This window comes from Numenius arquata, unplaced genomic scaffold (genome assembly GCF_964106895.1).
Source record: "Numenius arquata unplaced genomic scaffold, bNumArq3.hap1.1 HAP1_SCAFFOLD_748, whole genome shotgun sequence".
In the NCBI taxonomy this organism is placed as follows: Eukaryota; Metazoa; Chordata; class Aves; order Charadriiformes; family Scolopacidae; genus Numenius; species Numenius arquata.
In genome coordinates, this window is record NW_027414782.1 from 18,328 (window position 1) to 43,140 (window position 24,813).

Consider the following 24,813-nt stretch of genomic DNA (forward strand, 5'->3'; position numbering starts at 1 on the left):
CTCCTCCATAAATACGGGTGTGTAATGGTTAAAACCGGGTGACGCCGACGTCGGAAGAGCTTACGGTGACGGTGACAAAGGGGGGTGACGGTGACAAAGGGGGTGACGGCGTCCCCCCGGTTCCCTCCGGTGGAGGTGGCGCCCACAAAGGCGGAGATCCCGGATTTTGCCGGCGGCTTTGGCCCAAGTTGCGGCGTCCAAAGGAGCCACCGAGCAACCTGGGAGGAAAAAAAGGCTACCGGTAGCCCTCGGGGGGCGGGGGGCAAGCGGTGACGGCCCCAAAACTGCCCCCAAAGCACCAAAATTGCCCCCAAAACTGCCCTGAAAGCACTAAAACTGCCCCAAAACTGCCCTGAAAGCACCAAAATTGCCCCCAAAACCACCAGAACTGCCCCAAAACTGACCCCAAAGCTCCAAAATTGCCCCTAAACTGCCCCCAAAACCACCAAAACTGCCCCAAAACTGACCCCAAACCACCAAACTGCCCCCAGAACCACCAGAACTGCCCCCAAAACCTGTCCCAAAACCACCAAAACTGCCCCAAAACTGACCCCAAAACTTCCCCTAAACTGCCCTGAAAGCACCAAAATTGCCCCAAAACTGCCCCCAAACCACCAAAACTGCCCCCAAAACTGACCCCAAAGCTCCAAAATTGCCCCTAAACTGCCCCCAAAACCACCAAAACTGCCCCAGAACTGACCCCAAAGCACCAAAACTGCCCCTGAAACCACCAAAACTGCCCCAAAACTGCCCCTAAACTGCCCTGAAAGCACCAAAATTGCCCCAAAGCACCAAAATTGCCCCCAAAACCACCAAAACTGACCCCAAAACCTCCCCTGAAACCACCAAAACTGCCCCAAAACTGACCCCAAACCACCAAAATTGCCCCCAAAACCACCAGAACTGCCCCTAAACTGACCCCAAACCACCAAAATTGCCCCCAAAACCACCAGAACTGACCCCAAAGCTCCAAAATTGCCCCCAAACTGCCCCCCAAAGCACCAAAACTGCCCCTAAACTGCCCCAAAAGCACCAAAACTGCCCCGAAAACTGCCCTGAAAGCACCAAAACTGCCCCAAAAGCACCAAAACTGCCCCCAAAACTGACCCCAAAGCTCCAAAATTGCCCCTAAACTGCCCCCAAAACCACCAAAACTGCCCCCAAAACCACCAGAACTGCCCCAAAACTGACCCCAAAACTGCCCCTAAACTGCCCTGAAAGCACCAAAATTGCCCCAAAACTGACCCCAAACCAGCAAAACTGACCCCAAAGCTCAAAAATTGCCCCTAAACAGCCCCCAAAACCACCAAAACTGCCCCAGAACTGACCCCAAAGCACCAAAACTGCCCCCGAAACCACCAAAACTGCCCCAAAACTGCCCTGAAAGCACCAAAACTGCCCCAAAGCACCAAAATTGCCCCCAAAACCACCCAAACTGACCCCAAAACCTCCCCTGAAAGCACCAAAACTGCCCCAAAACTGACCCCAAACCACCAAAATTGCCCCCAAAACCACCAGAACTGCCCCTAAACTGCCCTGAAAGCACCAAAATTGCCCCCAAAACCACCAGAACTGCCCCTAAACTGCCCTGAAAGCACCAAAATTGCCCCCAAAACCACCAAAACTGACCCCAAAGCTCCGAAATTGCCCCCAAACTGCCCCCCAAAGCCCCAAAACTGCCCCTAAACTGCCCCAAAAGCACCAAAACTGCCCCCAAAACTGCCCTGAAAGCACCAAAATTGCCCCAAAACTGACCCCAAAGCACCAAAATTGCCCCCCAAATCACCAAAACTGACCCCAAAGCACCAAAATTGCCCCCAAAACCACCAAAACTGACCCCAAAACCTCCCCTGAAACCACCAAAACTGCCCCCAAAATTGCTCCCGAAACAGCCCCCAAAATAACCAAAACTGCCCCAAAACCATCAAAACTGCTGCAAAACCCCCAAACTGATTCCGAAACCTCAAAAACTGCCCCCAAATTGACCCCGAAACCTCCAAAACTGCCCCTGAAAGCCCCCAAACTGCCCCCACAATCACTGAAACTGGCCCCAAAACTGCCCCCAAAGTCACCAAAACTATCCCCAAAAATTGCCCCCAAAATCACCAAAACTGCCCCAGAGGCTGCCCCCAAAACCGACCCCAAAACCTCCAAAACTGCCCCAAAACTGCCCCCAAACTGCCCCCAAAGTCACCAAAACTGCCCCCAAACTGCCCCCAAAGTCACCAAAACTGCCCCCAAACTGCCCCCAAACCCCCCAAAAGTGCCCCTAAACCCCCCCAAAACTGCCCCCAAAAGCCCCCAAACTGCCCCCAAAGTCACCAAAACTGCCCCCAAAAACCCCCAAACTGCCCCCAAAGTCACCAAACCCCCCAAAAGTGCCCCTAAACCCCCCCAAACTGCCCCTAAAGTCACCAAAACTGCCCCCAAAACCCCCCAAACTGCCCCCAAAACTGCTCCCAAAATGCCCCCAAAACTGCCCCCAAAGTCACCAAAACTGCCCCCAAAAGCCCCCAAACTGCCCCCAAAGTCACCAAAACTGCCCCCAAAAGCCCCCAAACCCCCCAAAACTGCCCCTAAACCCCCCCAAAACTGCCCCCAAACTGCCCCCAAAGTCACCAAAACTGCCCCCAAACTGCCCCCAAAGTCACCAAAACTGCCCCCAAACTGCCCCCAAACTGCCCCCCAAACCCCTCCCTAACCCCCACCCCCCCCCGTGGGTGGGGGGGTGTCCCCATCCCCGGTCCCCCCCCCCACCTGCCAGGCTGAGGAAGCGGAGGCCCCGGCTCCTCTCCTCCAGGGCCCCCAGCAGCCCCCCCAGCCCCGCCGCCCCGATCCCGGGGTTGGCCGAGAAATCCAGGGAAACCAGAGCCGGGCAAGAGGGGAGGCACCTGTTGGGGGGGGGAAGGGGGGAGAAAGAGAGAGAGGGGAGGGGGGTGTCACCTCTTGTCCCCAAAAGGGGGTCCCCTTTGTCCCCAAGGGGGGCCCCTCCATCCCCGGTGTCCCCCAACATTGTGCTCCACAGCTGGATCTCCCTTGGGAGGTGGAAGGTGAGGATCCTGCTGCCAGGACCCCCCCCCCCCGTCCACCATGTGTCCCCCCCCAAAATGTCCCCAAGGACCCCCCCAAATGTCCCCAGGGTCCCCTTTGTCCCCAAGGGGGTCCCCTCCATCCCTGGTGTCCCCCAACATTGTGCTCCACAGCTGGATCTCCTTTGGGAGGTGGAAGGTGAGGATCCTGCTGCCAGGACCCCCCACCATCCACCGTGTCCCCCCCCCAAAATGTCCCCAGGGACCCCCCCAAAATGTCCCCAGGGTCCCCTGGCCCCCTCACCTGGCCACCTCCAGGAGGTCACTGTCACCCAGGTGGTTCCCGGAGAGCGTGAGGTGGCTCAGGGCACATCCCTCCTGCGGGAAGGACACGGGGTATGGCCACCACCGCGTGGGGAGCGGGGTGTCCCCCATCTGTGTCCCCCCCCCCCAGCCCGGTGTCCCCTCAGGGACCGCTCTCACCTGCGCCAGGAACCTGCCGATGGCCCCCGCGAGGGGCTGGTGGCCCGGGAGGGTGACGGAGGCCAGCTCCAGGTGGCCCAGGCTGCGGCAGGAGAGGTTGCCCAGGAGCCGCTCCAGCCCCGCCGGCCCCAGAGCGTTGAAGGACAAGGACAAGGTCTGCAGCCCCTCGGCGCCTGCGGGGACAGACGTGTGGGGAGAGGGGACGTGTGGGGAGAGGGGACGTGTGGGGAGAACCACGTCAGAAGATCCGTGTGGGGAGAACCATGCCGGGAGAAGAACCATGGAAGACCCATGGCAGGAGAACCGTGTGGGGAGAACCGAGCCGGGAGAAGAAGCGTGTGGGGAGAACCATGTGGGGAAAAGAAGCGTGTGGGGAGAAGAACCATGGGAGAACCACATCAGAAGAACCATGTCAGGAGAACCGTGTGGGGAGAAGAACCGTGTGGGGAGAAGAACCGTGTGGGGAGAACCACAGCAGGAGAAGAACCGTGTGGGGAGAACCATTTGGGGAGAAGAACCATGGAAGACCCACGGCAGAAGAACCATGTGGGGAGAACCGAGCCGGGAGGAGAACCAAGCCGGGAGAAGAACCGTGTGGGGAGAACCACGGCAGGGGAAGAACCGTGTGGGGAGAACCATTTGGGGAGAAGAACCGTGGAAGACCCAAGGCAGGAGAAGAACCGTGTGGGGAGAAGAACCGTGTGGGGAGAACTATGCCAGGGGAAGAACTGTGTGGGGAGAAGAACCATGGAAGACCCACAGCAGGAGAAGAACCAAGTGGGGAGAACCGAGCTAAGAGAAGCGTGTGGGGAGAACCGTGCCAGGAGAAGAAGCGTGTGGGGAGAACCACAGCAGGGGAAGAACTGTGTGGGGAGAACCGTGTGGGGAGAAGAACCATGGAAGACCCACACCAGGAGAAGAACCGTGTGGGGAGAACCACGGCAGGGGAAGAACCGTGTGGGGAGAAGAAGCGTGTGGGGAGAACCATGGCAGGAGAAGAACCGTGTGGGGAGAACCATGGCAGGAGAAGAACCGTGTGGGGAGAACCATGGCGGGGGAAGAACCATGTGGGGAGAAGAACCATGGAAGACCCATGGCAGGAGAAGAACCATGTGGGGAGAACCGTGTGGGGAGAACCGTGCCAGGAGAAGAAGCGTGGGGGGAGAACCACGGCAGGGGAAGAACCGTGAGGGGAGAACCAAGCCAAGAGAAGAAGCGTGTGGGGAGAAGAAGCGTGTGGGGAGAACCGTGCCAGGGGAAGAACCGTGTGGGGAGAACCACGGCAGGAGAAGAACCGTGTGGGGAGAAGAACCATGGAAGACCCATGGCAGGAGAAGAACCAAGTGGGGAGAACCGAGCCAAGAGAAGAAGCGTGTGGGGAGAAGAAGCGTGTGGGGAGAACCATGCCAGGGGAAGAACCGTGTGGGGAGAACCATGGAAGACCCACAGCAGGAGAAGAACCATGTGGGGAGAACCGTGCCAGGGGAAGAAGCGTGTGGGGAGAAGAACCGTGTGGGGAGAACCATGGCAGGAGAAGAACCGTGTGGGGAGAACCACGGCAGAAGAACCATGTGGGGAGAACCACGGCAGGAGAAGAAACGCGTGGGGAGAACCATGGCAGGGGAAGAAGCGTGTGGGGAGAAGCAGCGTGTGGGGAGAACCACGGCAGGGGAAGAACCGTGTGGGGAGAACCATGGAAGACCCACAGCAGGAGAAGAACCATGTGGGGAGAACCATGGCAGGAGAAGAACCGTGTGGGGAGAACCACGGCAGAAGAACCATGTGGGGAGAACCAGGGCAGGAGAAGAAGCGTGTGGGGAGAAGAACCGTGTGGGGAGAACCATAGCAGAAGAACCGTGTGGGGAGAACCACGGCAGAAGAACCATGTGGGGAGAACCAGGGCAGGAGAAGAAGCGTGTGGGGAGAAGAACCGTGTGGGGAGAACCATAGCAGAAGAACCGTGTGGGGAGAACCATAGCAGAAGAACCGTGTGGGGAGAACCATGGCAGGAGAAGGAGCGTGTGTGGGGAGAAGAACCATGGAAGACCCATGGCAGGAGAAGAACCAAGTGGGGAGAACCGAGCCAAGAGAAGCAGCGTGTGGGGAGAAGAAGCGTGTGGGGAGAACCGTGCCAGGGGAAGCAGCGTGTGGGGAGAACCACGGCAGGAGAAGCAGCGTGTGGGGAGAGAGCCCCGTGCCGTGGGGTGCCGTGGGGCGCTGTGGGGTGCCGTGGGGCGCTCACCGTCCAGGCGGAAGGCGTGGGTGAAGCCGCAGCCCTGCAGGCGCAGCGTGGCCAGCGCGGGGCAGTGCCGCAGCAGCAGGGTCAGGGACCGGCCCCCGGCGTCCCCCAGGGGGTTCAGGCTCAGGTCCAGCTCCTCCAGGCTCTGCGGGGACAGGGGGGGGGACACAGACGGGGATGGGGGGGGCCCTGGATTAAGGGGGGGGACACACACGAGATTCGGGGGACAAGGAAAAGGTTTTGGGGACGAGGAAAGGGTTTTGGGGACAAAAAAAGGAATTCTGGGGACAGACACAGGGTTTTGGGGACAAGGAAAGGAATTTTGGGGACAGACAGAAGGCTTTGGGGGCAAGGAAAGGGTTTTTGGGGACGAGGAGAGGGGTTTGGGGACAGACACAGGGTTTTGGGGGCAAGGAAAGGGTTTTTGGGGACGAGGAGAGGGGTTTGGGGACAGATACAAGGTTTTGGGGATGAGGACAAGGTGTTTGGGGACAAGGAAAGGGTTTTGGGGACAGACACAAGGTTTTGGGGATGAGGAAAGGGGTTTGGGGACAGACACAGGGTTTTGGGGACAGACACAGGGTTTTGGGGACAGACAGAAGGCTTTGGGGACAGACACAGGGTTTTGGGGACAGACACAGGGTTTTGGGGACAGACAGAAGGCTTTGGGGACGAGGAGAGGTGTTTGGGGACGAGGACAAGGTGTTTGGGGACAAGGAAAGGGTTTTGGGGACAGACAAGGTTTTGGGGATGAGGAGAGGGGTTTGGGGACAGACACAAGGTTTTGGGGACGAGGAAAGGGTTTTTGGGGACGAGGACAGGGTTTTGGGCACGAGAAGAGGGTTTGGGGGACAGACGCAAGGTTTTGGGGACAAGGAAAGGGTTTTGGGGACAAGGAAAGGAATTTTGGGGACAGACGCAAAGTTTAGGGGACAAGGAAAGGGTTTTTGGGGACGAGGAAAGGGTTTTTGGGGACAGACACAGGGTTTTGGGGACGAGGACAAGGTTTTTGGGGACAGATACAAGGTTTTGGGGATGAGGACAAGGTGTTTGGGGACAAGGAAAGGGTTTTGGGGACAGACAAGGTTTTGGGGATGAGGAGAGGGGTTTGGGGACAGACACAGGGTTTTGGGGACGAGGAAAGGAATTTTGGGGACAGACACAAGGTTTTGGGGACGAGGACAAGGTTTTGGGGACAGACACAGGGTTTTGGGGACAGACACAGGGTTTTGGGGACAGACAGAAGGCTTTGGGGACGAGGAAACGGTTTTTGGGGACGAGGACAGGGTTTTGGGGATGAGGACAAAGTTTAGGGGACAAGGAAAGGGTTTTTGGGGACGAGAAGAGGGTTTTGGGGCAGGTTTTGGGGGCAGTTTGGGTGGTTTTGGGGCAGTTTTGGGGGGAGTTGTGGTTTGGGGGCAGTTTTGGGGGCAGGTTTGGTGGTTTTGGGGCAGTTTTGGGGGCAGTTCTGGTGGTTCTGGTGGTTTTGGGGCAGTTTTGGTGGCTTTGGGGCAGGTTTTGGGGGCAGTTTTGGTGGTTTTGGGGACAAGGAAAGGGTTTTTGGGGACGAGAAGAGGGTTTTGGGGACAGACGCAAGGTTTTGGGGACGAGGAAAGGGTTTTGGGGACGAGGACAAGGTTTTTGGGGACAGATATAGGGTTTTGGGGATGAGGACAAGGTTTTTGGGGACAGACGCAAGGTTTTGGGGACAAGGAAAGGGTTTTTGGGGACAAGGAAAGGGTTTTGGGGACAGACACAGGGTTTTGGGGACGAGGAAAGGGTTTTAGGGGACAAGGAAAGGGTTTTGGGGACGAGGAAAGGGTTTTGGGGACGAGGAAAGGGTTTTGGGGACAGACACAGGGTTTTGGGGACAGACACAGGGTTTTGGGGACGAGGAAAGGGTTTTGGGGACGAGGAAAGGGTTTTGGGGACAGACACAGGGTTTTGGGGACAGATATAGGGTTTTGGGGACAAAGGAGAGGTTTGGGGGGGGACCCACACCGTGCCACCCCGCTCAGCCGGGCAAAGCCAGCCCCCGGGGCCTCCTGCTCCCTTGGGGACGGAGCCGTGTCCCCCCGTGTCCCCCCATGTCCCCCCCCAGCCCCACCTGCAGGGCTCCGGCAGTGTTGGGGTGCTGGGGGAGGAGCTGCCGCAGCCCTTGGGGTCCCAGCTGGTTCCCGGCCAGGTCGAGGAGGGTGAGGGCTGGCAAGGTGGCCAGCGTGGCCAGCAGGTCGGTGGCCATGGCGTCGGGGAGCCCGCAACCCCGGAGCCGGAGTTGCCGCAGCGGCGCCTGCAGCTTGAGGGCTCGGAGCAGCGGGGGGAGATGGGGGGGGCGTAGGGCCAGCCCCCCAACACCCCCGACCCCCAGCCCCGGGCTCTGCTCCTGCAGCTCCGTCACCTTCAGCAGCAGCGGGTGAGGCTCTGGTGGCAAAGAGGGGGGCGGTGGTGGCCTTCGGTGGCCTTGGGGACACCCCCAACACAACCTGACCCCCCCCTCCCAGGGAGCCTTGACCCCCCCCAAGGGATCCCTGACCCCCCCCAGGGACCCCCAAGTCCTGCTGATGGCCCCACATCAGCCATGGAGGGGGGCAGAGGGGGAGTTGGTGGCCTTCGGTGGCCTTGGGGACACCCCCAACACAACCTGACCCCCCCTCCCAGGGAATCCTGACCCCCCCAAGGGATCCCTGACCCCCCCCAGGGATCCCTGATCCCCCCCAGGGACCCCCAAGTCCTGCTGATGGCCCCACATCAGCCATGGAGGGGGGCAGAGGGGGAGTTGGTGGCCTTCAGTGGCCTTGGGGACACCCCCAACACAACCTGACCCCCCCCCCCTCCCAGGGAACCCTGACCCCCCCAAGGGATCCCTGACCCCCCCCAAGGACCCCCAAGTCCTGCTGATGGCCCCACATCAGCCATGGAGGGGGGCAGAGGGGGAGTTGGTGGCCTTCGGTGGCCTTGGGGACACCCCCAACACAACCTGACCCCCCCCCCTCCCGGGGAGCCTTGACCCCCCTGGGACCCCAGACCCCCCCAGGAGCCCCCCCTAATCCTGCTGATGGCCCCACGTCAACCAGGGACACACGTGTCCCCCGGGTGCGGGGACCCCCAGCCCTGTCCCTGCGCGGGGACGGTCCCCAAGGGGGGACAGGGAGGGGCCGGGGGTCCTTGCCCACCAGCTGGGGGGGGGGGTCCAGAGGTTTTGGGGGGGGGGTGGGGGGGTGTCCTTACCCACGGCCAGGCTCTGGCAAGCCCTGCGGTACCGCTCGGCCAGGGGGGGCAGGTCCCAGCACGTCACCTCCGCCAGCACCTGCGACGCCGGAGCCGTCACCGATGCCACCACCGATGGCACGGGATAAGGTCAGGGTGGGGGGGGGGGGGGGGGGGGGTTGGGAGGGGGGGGGTGTCTCACCTCCTCGTTGCTCTGCAGGACGTCCCCCACCAGGTCCTGGGGGGCCAGAAGAGCCCCCTCTTTCTTGAGGGTGAGCCGTGGGCGCAGCCCGTGGGTCTGGTAGTAGCGCTCGGCCGCCCGCTCCGCCAGCCACCCCACGGCGCGGCTCTCGCTGCCACCAACGGCACCGGTGAACCCCGGCACCGGGGGGGGGGGTGTGTGTGTGGGGTGTCCCCCCGAGGGGACAGGGAAGGTGTTGAGGGGGTGTGAAATCCCAAAATTGGGATGGGGGACCCCAAAATAGGGAAGGAGGGGAAAGGTCTCACCTCTGCGGCACGGGGATGAGGAAGACGTTGTCCTGCACCCGGACCCTCACGCGGAGAACGGGCAACGGCGCCGGCACCGGGGGGACGGCGGGGGGGTTGGGGGGGATCCCCTCGTCTTCATCCTCATCCTCATCGGGAAGGGGGGGCTCGTTCGTCTCGGGGGGGCAGCGGCGATCCCGGGAGCGTCCCAACGGGATTCTCTGCACCAAGCGGCTGAGCCGGCTCTGAACGCTGCGCTGGCGGCGCCGCGCCGGCACGGTGGTGGCGGTGCCGCCGCCGCCATCGCTCTCCGACCCCGGGGTGTCCCCCAAAAGGGTCGCCGGTTCTTGGGGTTCACGGCGGGGCCGTTTACGACCCCCCCGGGACCCCCCCAGGTCATCTTCCAACCAGTCCTCCTCCTCCAGGTACTGCTCGGCGGGGATGAGGGCCGGCCGCGGTGCAGGGTGCCGGCACGCCGACGCGGTGCCGGTACCGGGATGGGATTTGGGGGTACCGGGAAGGGAATTTGGGGTGCCGGGAAGGGATTTAGGGGTGCCGAGGCTCCGGATGGTGGCTTCGGACTCATCCGGCTCCGGCACCGGCACCCGCTGCCTTTTCTTCACCGGCCGCAGCGGTGACATCTCGCCGTCCCCCGGCGTTTCATCCGACGAGGAGTCCTGGGTGAGCGGCGTCGGGGCTGCGGGGGGGATAAAAATCATTCTCAGCAGCCCCCCCCCCAAAATGTAGAGACACACACACACACCCCCCCCTAAAAAAAAAAAGGGGGTGTTGTCCCCACCTTGTGCCATCGCCTCCCGGAGCAGGCGCTCGGCCGCCCGGCACCGTTGCCGCGTCTCCTGGTCCAGCTCCTTGCCGTAGGTACGAGCCCACTCCTCCAGCGTCCCCAGGGGGGTCAGACCCTACGAGGAGGTGGGGGACACACACACACACACACACACAAAGAAGGGGGTCTCCGTGTGTCCCGTGTCGTGTCCCCCCCCCCCAGTATTTGGCGGGGGGTCCCCCCTTGGTTCTTGGGGGGGGGGCTCACCTTGGCGTTCCTGGCCGTCACCGAAGCTCCGCGCCGCACCAGGAGCTCGGCCACCTCGAAGTGACCGCAGCTGAGGGCGTCGTGGAGGGGGGTGATGCCTTCGCAGCCCGGCCCCCCCGGGTCGTTCAGCGCCGCCCCCCCGTCCAGCAGCAGCCGCACGATCTCTGGGGGGGGGGACGGGGATGGGGATGGGGATAGGGGGGGGCGGAGGGGGGGGAAGATGGTGGTGAGGAGAAAGGGGGGGGGGGCTCTGTCTGAGCCCTGGGGGGGGGGGGGGGGGGGTCTGACAGCTCCTGGGGGGGCTCTGACTGTGCCTGGGGGGGCTCTGCCCACTCAAGGGGGGTCTGACTGTGCCCTTGGGGGGGTCCTGACTGTGCCTGGGGGGGCTCTGCCCACTCAAGGGGGGTCTGACTGTGCCCTTGGGGGGGTCTGACAGCTCCTGGGGGGGCTCTGACTGTGCCTGGGGGGGCTCTGCCCACTCAAGGCGGGTCTGTGCCCTGGGGGGGGTCTGACAGCTCCTGGGGGGGCTCTGCCCACTCCTGGAGGGGTCTGACTGTGCCCTGGGGGGGGGTCTGCCCACCGAAGGAGGGCTCTGCCCACTCCGGGGGGGGGTCTGACTGTGCCATGGGGGAGTCTGACAGCTCCTGGGGGGGCTCTGCCCACTCCTGGGGGGTGTCTGACTGTGCCCTGGGGGGGGCTCTGCCCACTCAAGGGGGGTCTGCCCACTCAGGGGGGCTCTGACAGCTCCTGGGGGGGCTCTGACTATGCCTGGGGGGGCTGTGCCCACTCAAGGGGGGGCTTACTGTGCCCTGGGGGGGGTCTGACAGCTCCTGGGGGGGGGGGGGGGGTGTCTGACTGTGCCCTTGGGGGGCGTCTGACAGCTCCTGGGGGGGCGTCTGACCACTTGTGGGGGCTCTGTCTGCACCCCTGGGGGGGTCTGTCTGTGCCCTGGGGGGGCTCTGCCCACTCCTGGGGGGGGGTCTTCCCACTCGGGGGGGCTCTGCCCACTCCTGGGGGGGGGGGGGGTCTGCCCACATGGGGGGGCTCTGCCTGCACCCCTGGGGGGGGCTCTGCATGTGCACCCCACCCAGTCAGGGGGCTTCTGCCCATTCCAGGGGGGCTCTGCCTGCTGCTCCTTGGCAGGGGGGGGATCTACCCACTCGGGGGGGGGGCTCTGCCTGTGCCCCAGGGGGTCTACCTTCTCCTGGGGGGGGCTTTTCCCACCCCCCCGTACCCCCGCCCCCCCAAATCCCTCACCCAGGTGCCCGTGGTTGCAGGCCTCGTGCAGCGGGGTCCAGCCACAGTAATCGCGGGGGTTCAGGGGGTGCCCCTAGAAAAGAAGTTGGGGGGAGGACACAGTTACGCCAGGGACCCCCAGAAGCGTCCACGAGACACCCCCCCCCCTGCAAAGTGGGGGGGACCCCCCCCCCGTCCCCTCGCCCACCTGCCTGAGGAAGAGCTGGACGCGGCGCAGGTCCCCCTCGATGCAGGCGCGGTGCAGGGGGGTCTCCCCACGCTCGTTCCGACGGTTCCACTGCCAGAAAGAGGGGGGGGGGGGGGGGGTGTCACGATGGGGACCCCCCCCCCCAGAACCCGGGGCACCCCCCACCTCTCTTTGGGGGAGGCAGAGGGAGATCCCCCCCCCACAACCCCTCTTCGAGGGAGTCAGGGGGAAAGGGGAACCCCCAACCCCTATTTTAGGGGGTGTCGGGGAAAGAGGGACCCCCACCCCTCTTTGGGGGTGTCGGGGGAAGAGGGACCCCCACCCCTCTTTGGGGGTGTCGGGGGAGAACCCCCCAGCCCCTCTTTGGGGGAGTCAGGGGGAAAGGGGAACCCCCAAGGCCTATTTTAGGGGGTGTCGGGGGAAGAGGGACCCCCACCCCTCTTTGGGGGTGTCAGGGGAGAACCCCCCAGCCCCTCTTTGGGGGAGTCAGGGGGAAAGGGGAACCCCCAACCCCTATTTTAGGGGGTGTTGGGGGAAGAGGGACCCCCACCCCTCTTTGGGGGTGTCAGGGGGAAGAGGGAGCTCCTCCATCTCCTCTTTTGGGGGTGTCAGGAGGAAGGGGGAGACCCCCCCCGCAGCCCATCTTTTGGGGGTGTCAGGGGAGACCCCCCCAACCCCTCTTTAGGGGTGTCAGGAGGAAGGGGGAGACCACCCAGCCCCTCTTTTGGGGTGCTGGGGGAAGGAGGAGCCCCCAACTCCTCCTTTTGGGGGGCGTCAGGGAGAAGGGGGAGCCCCCCCAACCCCTCTTTAGGGGAGTCAGGGGAAACCCCCCCCCCCAACCCCTCTTTGGGGCTGTCAGGAGGAAGGGGGAGACCACCCAGACCCTCTTTTGGGGTGTCAGAGTAAAGGGGAGACCCTCAACCCCTCTTTTGGGGGTGTTAGTGGGAAGGGGGAGACGCCCCCCCCAGCCCATCTTTTGGGGGTGAGGGGGAAGCGAGACCCCCAATCCCTCTCTGGGGGTGGCAGGGGAGACCCCCAGCCCCTCTTTTGGGGTGCTGGGGGAAGGAGGAGCCCCCAACTCCTCCTTTTGGGGGGCGTCAGGGAGAAGGGGGAGACCCCCACCCCTCTTTTGGGGGTGTCAGGGGGAAGTGGGAGCGCCCCCCCCAAGCCCATCTTTTGGGGGTGAGAGGAGGAGGGGGAGACACCCCCCCCACACACTTTAGGGGTGTGAGGGGGAAGTGAGACCCCAACCCCTCCTTTGGGGGGCATCAGGGGAAAGGGGGGAGCCCCCCACCACTCTTTGGGGGTGTCGGGGCGTGGGGGGGGGACGACACCCCCTGTTTCTCACCTTGCTGATCCGCCGGCGTCCGGGGACGCTCTTGTTGTAGCCGTCGAGTTCATCTTCCTCCCCCTCTGGAAAAGACACCCCCCCCCCCCAAAAAGTGAGGGGAGACCCCCCCAAAAAGTGAGGGGAGACCCTCCCAAAAGTGAGTGGAGACCCCCCCCCAAAATTCAAGGGAGACCCCCCCCCCCAAAAAATGAGGGGAGACCCCCAAGAACACCCCCCCCCCCGAAGCCCCCTCACCGCTCTCCGACAGCTCCAGCTCGCTCTCATCCTGAGCCTCGCTGCTCTCCAGTTCTTCCTCCTCCTCTTCCTCCTCCTCCTCCTCCTCCTCCTGGCCGGGCCCCCCCGGCCCCCCCAGCCCCCCAAGTTGGGCCATGGTGCTGGCTGCGCCTTCGGTGTCCCCGTCCCTCAGCTGCAGCGAGTGGAGACGCCGCAGGATCTGCCTCTGGGGGAGGAAGAAGAGGGAGGGAGGGAGGGAGGGAGGAAGGTCAGTCAGCTCTCTGGGGAAGAAGGGAAGCTTAGAAGGAGGGGGGGGGGAGATATCCCCGTGCCCCCCGTCCCCCCCCGTCCCCTCCTCACCTGTAACCGGGGGTCTCCGGCCGCCTGGGCTCGTTCCAGCGCGGTTCGGAGGCAGGGCTGGAGGGTGGCCGGGGGCTCGCCCCCCTCCTCCATGGCCAGCGCCACGTTCAGCCACGTCTTCCCCTCCTGGACACCCCCCCCCCCCCACCCCGCAGTCAGCACCCGGTGTCGGGGGCAAAGGGGGGGGCCACACCGAGCCACGGACACCCCCCCCCCGCCCCGAGGGATGTGGGGGTCCCACCCCGAGCCACAGACCCACCCCCCCAGGGGATGTGGGGGTCCCACTCCAAGATATAGACCCACCATGGGATGGTCCCACACTGAGCCACGGACCCCCCCCCGCCCCGAGGGATGTGGGGGTCCCACACAGAGCCACAGACTCGCCCCCCCAGGGATGTGGGGGTCCCACACTGAGCCCCCCCCAGGGACATTTGGGGTCCCACACTGAGCCACGGACACCCCCAGGGGATGTGGGGGTCCCACTCCAAGACATAGACCCACCATGGGATGGTCCCACACCGAGCCACGGACAGAGGATTGGGGGAGCCCCCCAGGGAGCCCCCTAAGGACTTGATGAACCCCCTAGTGACCCAGGGACCCCCCCAGGACTCAAGGACCCCCCCAGGGACCCAAGAAACCTCAATGAGCCCCCTTGAGGACCCGGGAAGTCCCTCAAGGACCTTGGGACCCCCCCACAGAGACCCTTAAGGACTTGATGAACCCCCTAATGACCCAAGGACCCCCCCAGGACCCAAGGACCCCCCCAGGGACCCAAGGAACCCCAATGAGCCCCCTTGAGGACCTGGGAAGTCCCTCAAGGACCCAGCGAGCCCCCCCACGGAGACCCCTAAAGACTTGTCAAGCCCCTTTAATGAGCCAAGGACCCCCCCAGGGAGCAGGGGAACCCCCCAGGGAGCCCCCTAAGGACTTGATGAACCCCCTAATGACCCAGGGACCCCCCCAGGACCCAAAGACCCCCCCAGGGACCCAAGGAACCTCAATGAGCCCCCTTGAGGACCCGGGAAGTCCCTCAAGGACCTCGGGACCCCCCCACGGAGACCCTTAAGGACTTGATGAGCACCCCTAATAACCCAAGGACCCCCCCAGGGACCAGGGGAACCCCCCAGGGAGAACCCTAAGGACTTCATGAACCCCCTAATGAGCCAAGGACCCCCCCATGGACCCAAGGAACCCCAACGAGCCCCCTTAAGGACCCGGGAAGTCCCTCAAGGACCCAGCGAGCCCCCCCAGGGAGACTCCTCAGGACTTGTCAAGCCCCTCTAATGATCCAGGGACCCCCCCAGGGACCAGGGGAACCCCCCCAGTGACCCCCAGCTCGCCTCCAGCGCGTCGCCCCGGTGCAGGGCCAGCTCCTGCCGGTAGTGGTGGACGGCTCGCTCGTGGTCCTTCAGGTCGCCGAAGGTGGTGGCCAAGGAGACGTGGATGACGGCCAGCTCCCCCGCCGGCCTCTGCAGCGCCTGGGCCAAGCTCAGCTGCGCCCCCCCCCCCCCGCGGAGGGAACACCCCCCATCAGTAGGGATGACCCCCCCAGACCCCGGGACACCCCTCCCACCCCACCCCCCAAGACCCCTTCCCCGGGGGTCTCACCTGCCTCTGGTAGAAGTCCACGGCCCGGGTGAAGTCCCCGTGCTTGGAGAAGGTGTCCCCGAGCTGCTCGCAGAGGGCCAGCGCCGCCGGCGGGTCACTGGCCGCTGCCTCCTCCAGAGCCTCCTGCAGCCGCGTCACCTTGGTGGCTGCGAAGGGGTGACAATCAGGGTGACAGCCTCCTGGGGACATCGTCCCTCCCGTGGGGACACCATCCTGCTCCTGGGGACGCTGTCCCTGCGGGGACATCATCTCTTCCCTTGGGACACCGTGCCTCCCCCGGGGACATTGTCCTGCCCCTGGGGACACCATATCTCCCCTTGTCCTGCTCTTGGGGACACCATCTCTTCTGTGGGGACACTGTCCTGCCCCTGGGGATTGCCATCCCTCCCCTGGGGACACTGTCCTGTCCCTGGGGATCCCACCTCTCCCATTGTCCTGCCCCTGGGGACACTGTCCTGCCCCCGGGGACATCATCCCACACCCCTGGGGATGCCGTCCCACCCTTGGGGACGCCGTCCCACCCCTGGGGACGCCGTCTCTCCCCTTGTCCTGCCCTTGGGGACACCATCTCTCCCCCGGGGACATCATCCCTCCCCTTGTCCTGCCCTTGGGGACACCATCTCTCCCCTGGGGACACCATCCCACACCCCTGGGGATGCCATCCCACCCTTGGGGACGCCATCCCACCCCTGGGGATGCCATCCCACCCCTTGTCCTGCCCTTGGGGACACCATCTCTCCCCCGGGGACATCATCCCTCCCCTTGTCCTGCCCTTGGGGACACCATCTCTCCCCTGGGGACACCATCCCACACCCCTGGGGACGCCATCCCACCCCTGGGGACGCCATCTCTCCCCTTGTCCTGCCCTTGGGGACACCATCTCTCCCCTGGGGACACTGTCCCACCCCTCGTCCTGCCCCTGGGGATGCTGTCTCTCCCCTGGGGGACACCGTCCCACACCCCTGGGGATGCTGTCCCACCCTTGGGGACACCGTCCCTCCCCTTGACCTGCCCCTGGGGATGCTGTCTCTCCCCTGGGGACACCATCCCACACCCCTGGGGACACCGTCCCACCCTTGGGAACGCCATCCCACCCCTTGTCCTGCCCTCAGGGACACCATCTCTCCCCTGGGGACACTGTCCCACCCCTGGGGACGCCATCTCTCCCCTTGTCCTGCCCTTGGGGACACCATCTCTCCCCTGGGGATGCCGTCCCACTCCTGGGGACACCATCTCTCCCCTGGGGACACCATCCCACCCCTTGTCCTGCCCTTGGGGACACCATCTCTCCCCTGGGGACACCATCCCACACCCCTGGGGATGCCATCCCACCCTTGGGGACGCCATCCCACCCCTTGTCCTGCCCTTGGGGACACCATCTCTCCCCTGGGGACACCATCCCACACCCCTGGGGACGCCGTCCCACCCTTGGGGACACCGTCCCACCCTTGGGGACGCGGCCAGCAGCTCACCGTAGCGCAGGTTGGAGCGCACCAGCTCTCTCTGCCAGGGCTGCCGCGAGCCCAGCGCGTGGGCCTTCTTCAGCGACCGCTTGGCCGCCCCAAAATCCCCCAAACTCAACAAGACCTGGGGTGACACACACACACACACCCCGCAACCCATCAGCGGGGCCACCCTTGCCCCCCAAGAGCGGGGAGGGGAAAGGGGGTGTGTGTGTGTGTGTGTCCCCCTCCCCTTTCATAGAATCATAGACTCGTCCAGGTTGGAAGAGACCCTTGGGATCATGGAGTCCAACCATCAACCCTACTCTACAAAGTTCTCCCCTCCACCATATCCCCCAACACCACATCTAAAGGTCTCCTAAACACATCCAGGGATGGTGCCTCCACCCCCTCCCCGGGCAGCCTGTTCCAATGCCCGACCACTCCTTCTGGGAAAAATTCCTTCCTAATGTCCAGTCTAAACCTACCCTGCTGGAGCTTGAAGCCGTTCCCTCTCGTCCTGTCATTAATTACCCGTGAGAAGAGACCAGCACCGACCTCTCTACGGTGTCCTCTCAAGTAGAGAGTGATGAGGTCTCCCCTCAGCCTCCTCTTCCTCACGCTAAACAGTCCCAGCTCCTTCAACCGCTCTCCATAGGATTTGTTTTCCAGGCCCTTCCCCAGCTCCGTTGCCCTCCTCTGCACTCGCTCCAGCACCTCGATATCTCTCTTGGATCGAGGTGCCCAAAACCGGACACGATACTCCAGGTGTGGCCTCACAGGGGGACAACCGCCTCCCTACTCCTGCTGGCCACGCTGTTTCTAACACAAGCCAGGATGCCGTTGGCTTTCGTGGCCACCTGGGCACGCTGCCGGCTCGCGTTCAGCCTCTTGTCCATTAGAACCCCCAGGTCTCCTTCTTCCAGGTGGTTTTCCAGCCACGTTTCCCCAAGCCCGTAGCGCTGCTCGGGGTTATTGCGGCCCAAGCGCAGAACCCGGCACTTGCCCTCGTTGAAACTCATCCCAACGCTCCAATCTATCTAAGGTCTCCCTGCAGAGCTTCCCTATCCTCCTGGGAATCGACGCTCCCGCTTAATTTGGGTGTCATCTGCGAACCTGCTGATGACACACCCTACGTCCTTATGGAGATCGTCGATAAAGACGTTAAACAGAAACGGTCCTAACGCCGAGCCCTGAGGCACACCGCTCGTGACCGGCCGCCGGCCGGATTTAAATCCATCGAGAGCCGCTCTTTGGGACCTTCCGGTCAGGCATCGCTTGATCCAGCGGATCGTACGCTCATCCAGGCCGTGCGAAGGCAGTTTTTCCACGAGAATTGGAAAAAGCTTTTCCAAAAGTCCAGGTGTACGATATCAAGGACCTTTCCCTCGCCCCATAATCCGGTTATCGTTTACCTGGGCCGTGCTGGCGCAGCACTCGCTCTCCAGCCCTTTCTCCTTCATCCTTCGGGCGCAGTCGCGAGCCCGGGCGAGAGAGCGCAGAGCCCCCGAGGGTTCCCCCTCCCGCAGCTGGATGTTGCCCAGGTTGAAGTAGGCGCGATATAAATCCTCCAGGAGCTCACCCTGCCTGAGAAAAACCACCACAAGACGGTCAGAAGGTCAGAAAGGGACCTTCCAGATCATCCAGTTCCACCAGGAAACCTCCCGCCACACCAGGTCCCTCCTCCAAGCCCCCTCCAACCTTGGCCTTGAACCCCCCCTCCAGGGATGGGGCAGCCACAGCTTCTCTGGGCAACCTGGGCCAGGCTCTCACCACCCTCACAGCAAAGAAGTTCTCCAGAACTCACCTAAATCTCCCCTTTTTCACCTTAAAACCCTTCCCCCTCCTCCTATGGCTCCCCTCCCTGATCCAGAGTCCCTCCCCAGCTTTCCTGGAGCCCCTTTAGGGACTGGAAGGGGCTCCAAGGTCTCCCCGGAGCCTTCTCTTCTCCAGGCTGAACCCTCCCAGCTCCATCAGCCTGTCCTCCCAGCAGAGGGGCTCCAGCCCTCCCAGCATCTCCGTGGCCCTCCGCTGGACCCCTTCCAACAGGTCCATGTCCTTCCTGTGTTGAGGACTCCAAAGCTGGACACAGTATTCCAGGTGGGGTCTCACGAGCACAGAGTAGAGGGGTAGAATCACCTCCCATGATCTGCTGGCCACACTTCTCTTGATGCAGCCCAGGATGGGGCTGGCTTTCTGGACTTCATGTTGAGCATGATGGGCTTGATGTTGAGCACGATGAGCTTCATGTTGAGCATGATGGGTTTGATGGTGAGCATGACGGGCTTCACGTTGAGCATGATGGGCTTATGTTGACCATGATGGGTTTGATGGTGAGCATGATGGGCTTGATGCTGTGCACGATGAGCTTCATGTTGAGCACGACGAGCTTCATGTTGAGCACGACGAGCTTCATGTTGAGCACGACGGGCTTCATGTTGAGCATGATGGGTTTATGTTGACCATGATGGGTTTGATGGTGAGCATGATGGGCTTGATGTTGAGCATGATGAGCTTCATGTTGAGCACGACGGGCTTCATGTTGAGCATGATGGGTTTCACGTTGACCATGACGAGCTTATGTTGACCATGATGGGTTTGATGGTGAGCATGACAGGCTCGATGGTGAGCACAATGAGCTTCATGTTGAGCACGACGGGCTTCATGTTGACCATGATGGGTTTGATGGTGAGCATGATGGGCTTGATGTTGAGCATGATGAGCTTCATGTTGAGCACGACGAGCTTCATGTTGAGCATGACGGGCTTCATGTTGAGCACGATGGGTTTCACGTTGAGCATGATGGGCTTATGTTGACCATGATGGGTTTGATGGTGAGCATGATGGGCTTCATGTTGAGCACGACGGGCTTCACGTTGAGCTTCTCATCCACCAACACCCTCAAGTCCTTTTCCTCAAGGCTGCTCTTCAGCCATTCTCCGCCCAACCTGGATTTGTGCCTGGGATTGCCACCTCCCAGGTGCAGGACCCTGCACCACGTGTGTCCCCCTCCAGCCTTCAAATTCCCCAGGGAGCACACACACACACCCCCCCCTTCCAAGGTCCTTACTCGGCGAGGAAGATGCTTTTCCTGATGTAGTGGTGGCACTGGGCCGGGTCCTTCAGGCTGTCGTAGACCAGCCCCAGGTTGAGGTAGAGACGGGTCCTCATCTCCCTCAGCTCCCGGTGAGGAACGGCTCCTGGTGGGGAGAAGAAGAAGGAGGAGAAGGAGGAGGAGGAGGAGGAAGAAGAGGGGGGAAAAACGGGGGGGCTGGGAGGTGGGGAAGGTCCTGGGGAAGGCTGGGAACTCGGCGGGGGTAGGGGAGGGGGCGGCAAGGAAAGCATTAAACTGGGCAACCCACTGGCAGGCTTGGGCAACCCAGCGGCGGGCCTGAGGAATGCAGCGAGGGGAGCTGGGAACACGTTGGGGACTGGGCAACCCACCAGGGGGACTGGGCAACCCATTAAGGACTGGGCAACCCACTGAGGGGACCAAGGAGCCCACCAGGGACTGGGCAACCCACCAGTGGGACTGGGCAACCCATCAGGGGGCCCAAGGAACCCACCAGGGACTGGGCAACCCACCAGTGGGACTGGGTAACCTACCGGTTAGCCCAGGCAACCCACTGGTGAGCCCAGGCAAGCCACCAGGGACTGGGCAACCCACCAATGAGCCCGGGCAACCCACCGGGGACTGGGCAACCCACTGGTGAGCCCAGGCAACCTACTGGTGAGCCCGGGCAACCCACCAGGGACTGGGCAACCTACTGGTGAGCCCAGGCAACCCACTAGTTAGCCCAGGCAACCCACCAGGAACTGGGCAACCCACCGGTGAGCCCAGGCAACCCACTAGGGACTGGGCAACCCACTGGTGAGCCCAGGCAAGCCACCAGGGACTGGGCAACCCACTGGTGAGCCCAGGCAATCCACCAGTTAGCCCAGGCAACCCACCAGGAACTGGGCAACCCACCGGTGAGCCCAGGCAACCCACTAGGGACTGGGCAACCCACTGGTGAGCCCAGGCAACCCACCAGGGACTGGGCAACCCACTGGTGAGCCCAGGCAATCCACCAGTTAGCCCAGGCAACCCACCAGGAACTGGGCAACCCACTGGTGAGCCCAGGCAACCCACTAGGGACTGGGCAACCCACTGGTGAGCCCGGGCAACCCACCAGTTAGCCCAGGCAATCCACCAGGAACTGGGCAACCCACTGGTGAGCCCGGGCAACCCACTGGGGACTGGGCAACCCACCGGTGAGCCCAGGCAACCCACCAGGGACTGGGCAACCCACTGGTGAGCCCAGGCAACCCACCAGGGACTGGGCAACCCACTGGTGAGCCCAGGCAAACCACCAGTTAGCCCAGGCAACCCACTAGGGACTGGGCAACCTACTGGTGAGCCCAAGCAACCCACTGGTGAGCCTGGGCAACCCACCGGTGAGCCCAGGCAACCCACTGGGGACTGGGCAACCCACTGGGGACTGGGCAACCCACTGGTGAGCCCAGGCGACCCACAGGAGCGCCCCACCGGTGCCGGGACATCCCTCTGAGGTCTCCCAGCCCAAACCTCACCTTCCAGTTTCTCCTCCACGATGGCCAGACTGGTGCGGAAGGCCCCCTCGGCCTGGCGCAGGGCCGGGGCCGCCTCCTCCGGCGAGCGGCTGTCGGCCACGAACATGTAGGTCCGACCGATGGTAGCCCAAGCCCGTTGTTGTTCCGTCTCATCCGAGAGGGAGCGGGCCAGCTCCAGGTGTTGCCGTTGGTGCTGCGGGGGTGGAGGAGAAACTTAAAATCCCCCCCTTGTGGACCACCACTCCCCTACCCCCCCCCCCCCCCTCCTCCTCCTCCTCCTCCTCCTCCTCCTCCTCCCCCCCCTCTCCCCCAAATATCCCACCCCCGGAAAGGAATTGGGACCCCCTAACTTTTAGGGCTGCCTCGTAGTTCTCCAGCTCGGCCAGGCGCTCGCCGATCTTGCGGTGAGCCACGGCGCAGCCGATGCTGTCCCCGACCCCCTCCAGCAGCCGCAGCTCCTGGCGATGCTCCTCCAGAGCCTCCTCGTAGCGTCCTGAAAGGGGAAGGGGTGTGCGTGTGTGTGTGTGTGTGTGTTATTAAAAAGAGGGGGGGTGGGGGGGGTAATAAGGTAGGGGGGAGGGACACACACACGCACCATGGTTGGCCAAAATCTCCCCCAGCTGGTTACAAACCGCAGCCTCTTCCGCCGGGTTCCCGCTGCGCTGGGCCTTCTCCTTCGCCTTCTGCAGCTCTGCCGGGGAGGGGGGGGCAACACGGTCAGACCCCCCCCCCGCCAAGGGATACAAGGACACACACCACACACACACCCCCCCCACACACCAAGGGATACAAGGACCACCCCCCCACACACACACCTAGGGAACCCCAGTGAGCCCCCTTAAGGACCTGGGAAGTCCCTCAAGGACCTGGGGAACCCCCCCAGGGAGACCCCTAAGGACTTGATGAGCCCCTCTAATGATCCAGGGACACCCCAGTGACACAAAGACCCCCCCAGTGACCCAAAGACCCCCCCTAAGGGACCCAAGAACCCCCCAGGGACCCGGGGAACCCCAATGAGCCCCCTTAAGGACCTGGGAAGTCCCTCAAGGACCTGGGGAACCCCCCCAGGGAGATCCCTAAGGACTGGCTGAGCCCCTTTAATGATCCAGGGACCCCCCCCAGTGACCCAAAGACCCCCCCAGTGACCCAAAGACCCCCCCCAAGGGACCCAAGAACCCCCCAGGGACCCGGGGAACCCCAATGAGCCCCCTTAAGGACCTGGGAAGTCCCTCAAGGACCTGGGGAACCCCACAGGGAGACCCCTAAGGACTTGATGAGCCCCCCTAATGATCCAGGGACCCCCCCCAGTGACCCAAAGACCCCCCCAAGGGACCCAAAGACCCCCCCAATGACCCAAAGACCCCCACCGAGGGACCCAAGAACCCCAATGAGCCCCCTTAAGGACCTGAGAAGTCCCTCAAGGACTGAGGGAGCCCCCCTAAGGACTTGATGAGCCCCTCTAATGACCCAAGGAGCCCCCCAGGGACCCCCTCTACCCACCCCAGCCCAGTGAGACACCCCCCCCCCCTCAGGAACCCTCCTCCCCAGTGAGACCTCCCCCCACGTCTGGTGAGACCCTCCAGGGTACCCCCCTAGCCCGGTGAGCCCCCCCCCCAGGGAACCCCACCGACTGTTGAGACCCCCCCAGGGACCCACCTCAGCCCAGTGAGACCCCCCCAAGGTCCCCCCCCACCCAGTGAGACCCCCTCAGGGACCCTTCTGCCCAGTGAGATGCTCCCAGTAACCCCCTCCAGCCCAGTGAGACACCCCCTCTGCCTAGTGAGACCCCCCCAAGAACCCCCCAGCCTGGTGAGACCCCTCTAGGGACCACCCCTGCCCAGTGAGACCCCCCCAGGGACCCCCCCGCCCGGTGAGACGCCTCCAAGGACCCCCCCCCGCCTGGTGAGACCCTCCTAGGGACCCCCATAGCCCGCTGAGACCCCCCAGGGACCCCCCCCTGCACAGTGAGACACCCCACAGCCCAGTGAGACCCCTCTAGGGACCGCCCCTGCCCAGTGAGACCCCCCCCAAGAAACCCCCCTGCACAGTCAGACCCCCCCCCTACCTGGTGAGACAACCCCCCCAAGAACCCCCCAGCCCGGTGAGACGCCCCCAGGGACCCCCCCCAGCCCAGTGAGACCCTCCAGGGACCCCTCCCAGCCCGCTGAGACCCACCCCCCCAGGGAACCCCACCGCTTGTTGAGACACCCCCCCCCCTCGACTGGTAAGACCTCCCTAGAGACCCCTCTGCCCCCCCAAACCAGCCCCCTGGCCTGAGCCCGGGGGGGGGACGGACGGACGACGGGTCTGCAGCCCCCCGGTGTCCCCCCCACCCCCGCAGGTGGGAGAGCCCAAGGGACCCTGGGGGGGGGGGGGTGTTGAGGGGCTCGTCGGTGGGTGCGGGGGGGGGGGATTGTGTGTGAAGGGGGGGGGGGGGGCGGCCTAAGGGAAACCGTGAGGGGCCTGAGGGGAGGCCCGGGCGGGGGGGGGGGGGGACACCTCGTCCCGGGGGGGGGGGAAGGGAGGAACCGGGACGGGACGGGGGGGGGTCTCGGCTCGGTGGGGGGGGGCCTGAGGAGGCTCCAGGCCCGGTGCAGGCCCGGTGGAAGCCGTGGGAGACCGGACTCACGGCGAATCTCCCGCCGCCGCTCCGCGTTCATCCCCCGCCGCCGCCGCCGAGCCCGCCGAGCGCCGCACGCCCCGCCCCTCCGCCCCCATTGGCCGCCGCTCCGCCCTCTCCGCCAATCCGCGCCGGGCAAGGCAAGGAAGCGGCCGTTGCCATTGGGTAGCGCCGGGAGAGGGTCCCGCCTCTCCACGGTCCGTCCCGCGCCGGGCCGCGGGGGGTGATGGGAAGAGTGGCGGCCCCGCCCCCACGGAAGGGGCGGGGGGGGGGGGGGGGGCAGTGCTCCCAGTAACTCCCAGTGCACTCCAGTGCACTCCAGTAGCTCTCGGTGCTCCCCAGTACTTGCCAGACCAGCGGCCCCAGTGCTCCCAGTACCCCCCAGTAGCTCCCAGTGCTCCCCAGTACCCCAGCCCAGTGCTCCCAGCACCCCCCAGTAGCTCCCAGTGCTCCCAGTATCCCAGCCCAGTGCTCCCAGTACCCCCCACTATCCCCCAGTGCTCCCAGTATCCCAGCCCAGTGCTCCCAGTACCCCCCACTATCCCCCAGTGCTCCCCATCCCAGTGCTCCCAGTACCCTCCAGTAGCTCCCAGTACCCCCCAGTAGCTCCCAGTGCTCCCCAATACCCCAGCCCAGTGCTCCCAGTACCTTCCAGTATCCCCCAGTACACTCCAGTGGCTCCCAGTATCCCCCAGTACCCCAACCCAA

The 24,813-nt window shown here is 63.8% G+C and overlaps 1 protein-coding gene across 1 annotated transcript; it reads right to left on the minus strand.

Moving 5' to 3' along the window:
* Nucleotides 1-3: 3 nt before the first annotated feature.
* Nucleotides 4-24,145, minus strand: TONSL (tonsoku like, DNA repair protein). The gene is made up of 25 exons (XM_074167322.1): nt 24,115-24,145; nt 22,081-22,176; nt 21,836-21,978; nt 21,486-21,678; nt 19,984-20,113; nt 18,329-18,500; nt 16,944-17,058; nt 15,472-15,617; nt 15,204-15,356; nt 13,864-13,989; nt 13,525-13,729; nt 13,288-13,352; nt 11,940-12,029; nt 11,753-11,825; nt 10,496-10,659; nt 10,244-10,364; nt 9,466-10,141; nt 9,161-9,311; nt 8,980-9,058; nt 7,859-8,172; nt 5,755-5,896; nt 3,513-3,685; nt 3,334-3,407; nt 2,758-2,891; nt 4-218 (listed from the first exon to the last, which is right to left on the minus strand). The coding sequence occupies exons 1-25, from the start codon at nt 24,143-24,145 to the stop codon at nt 61-63; spliced, it is 3,924 nt and encodes a 1,307-aa protein (XP_074023423.1). The 3' UTR covers nt 4-60.
* Nucleotides 24,146-24,813: the final 668 nt, after the last annotated feature.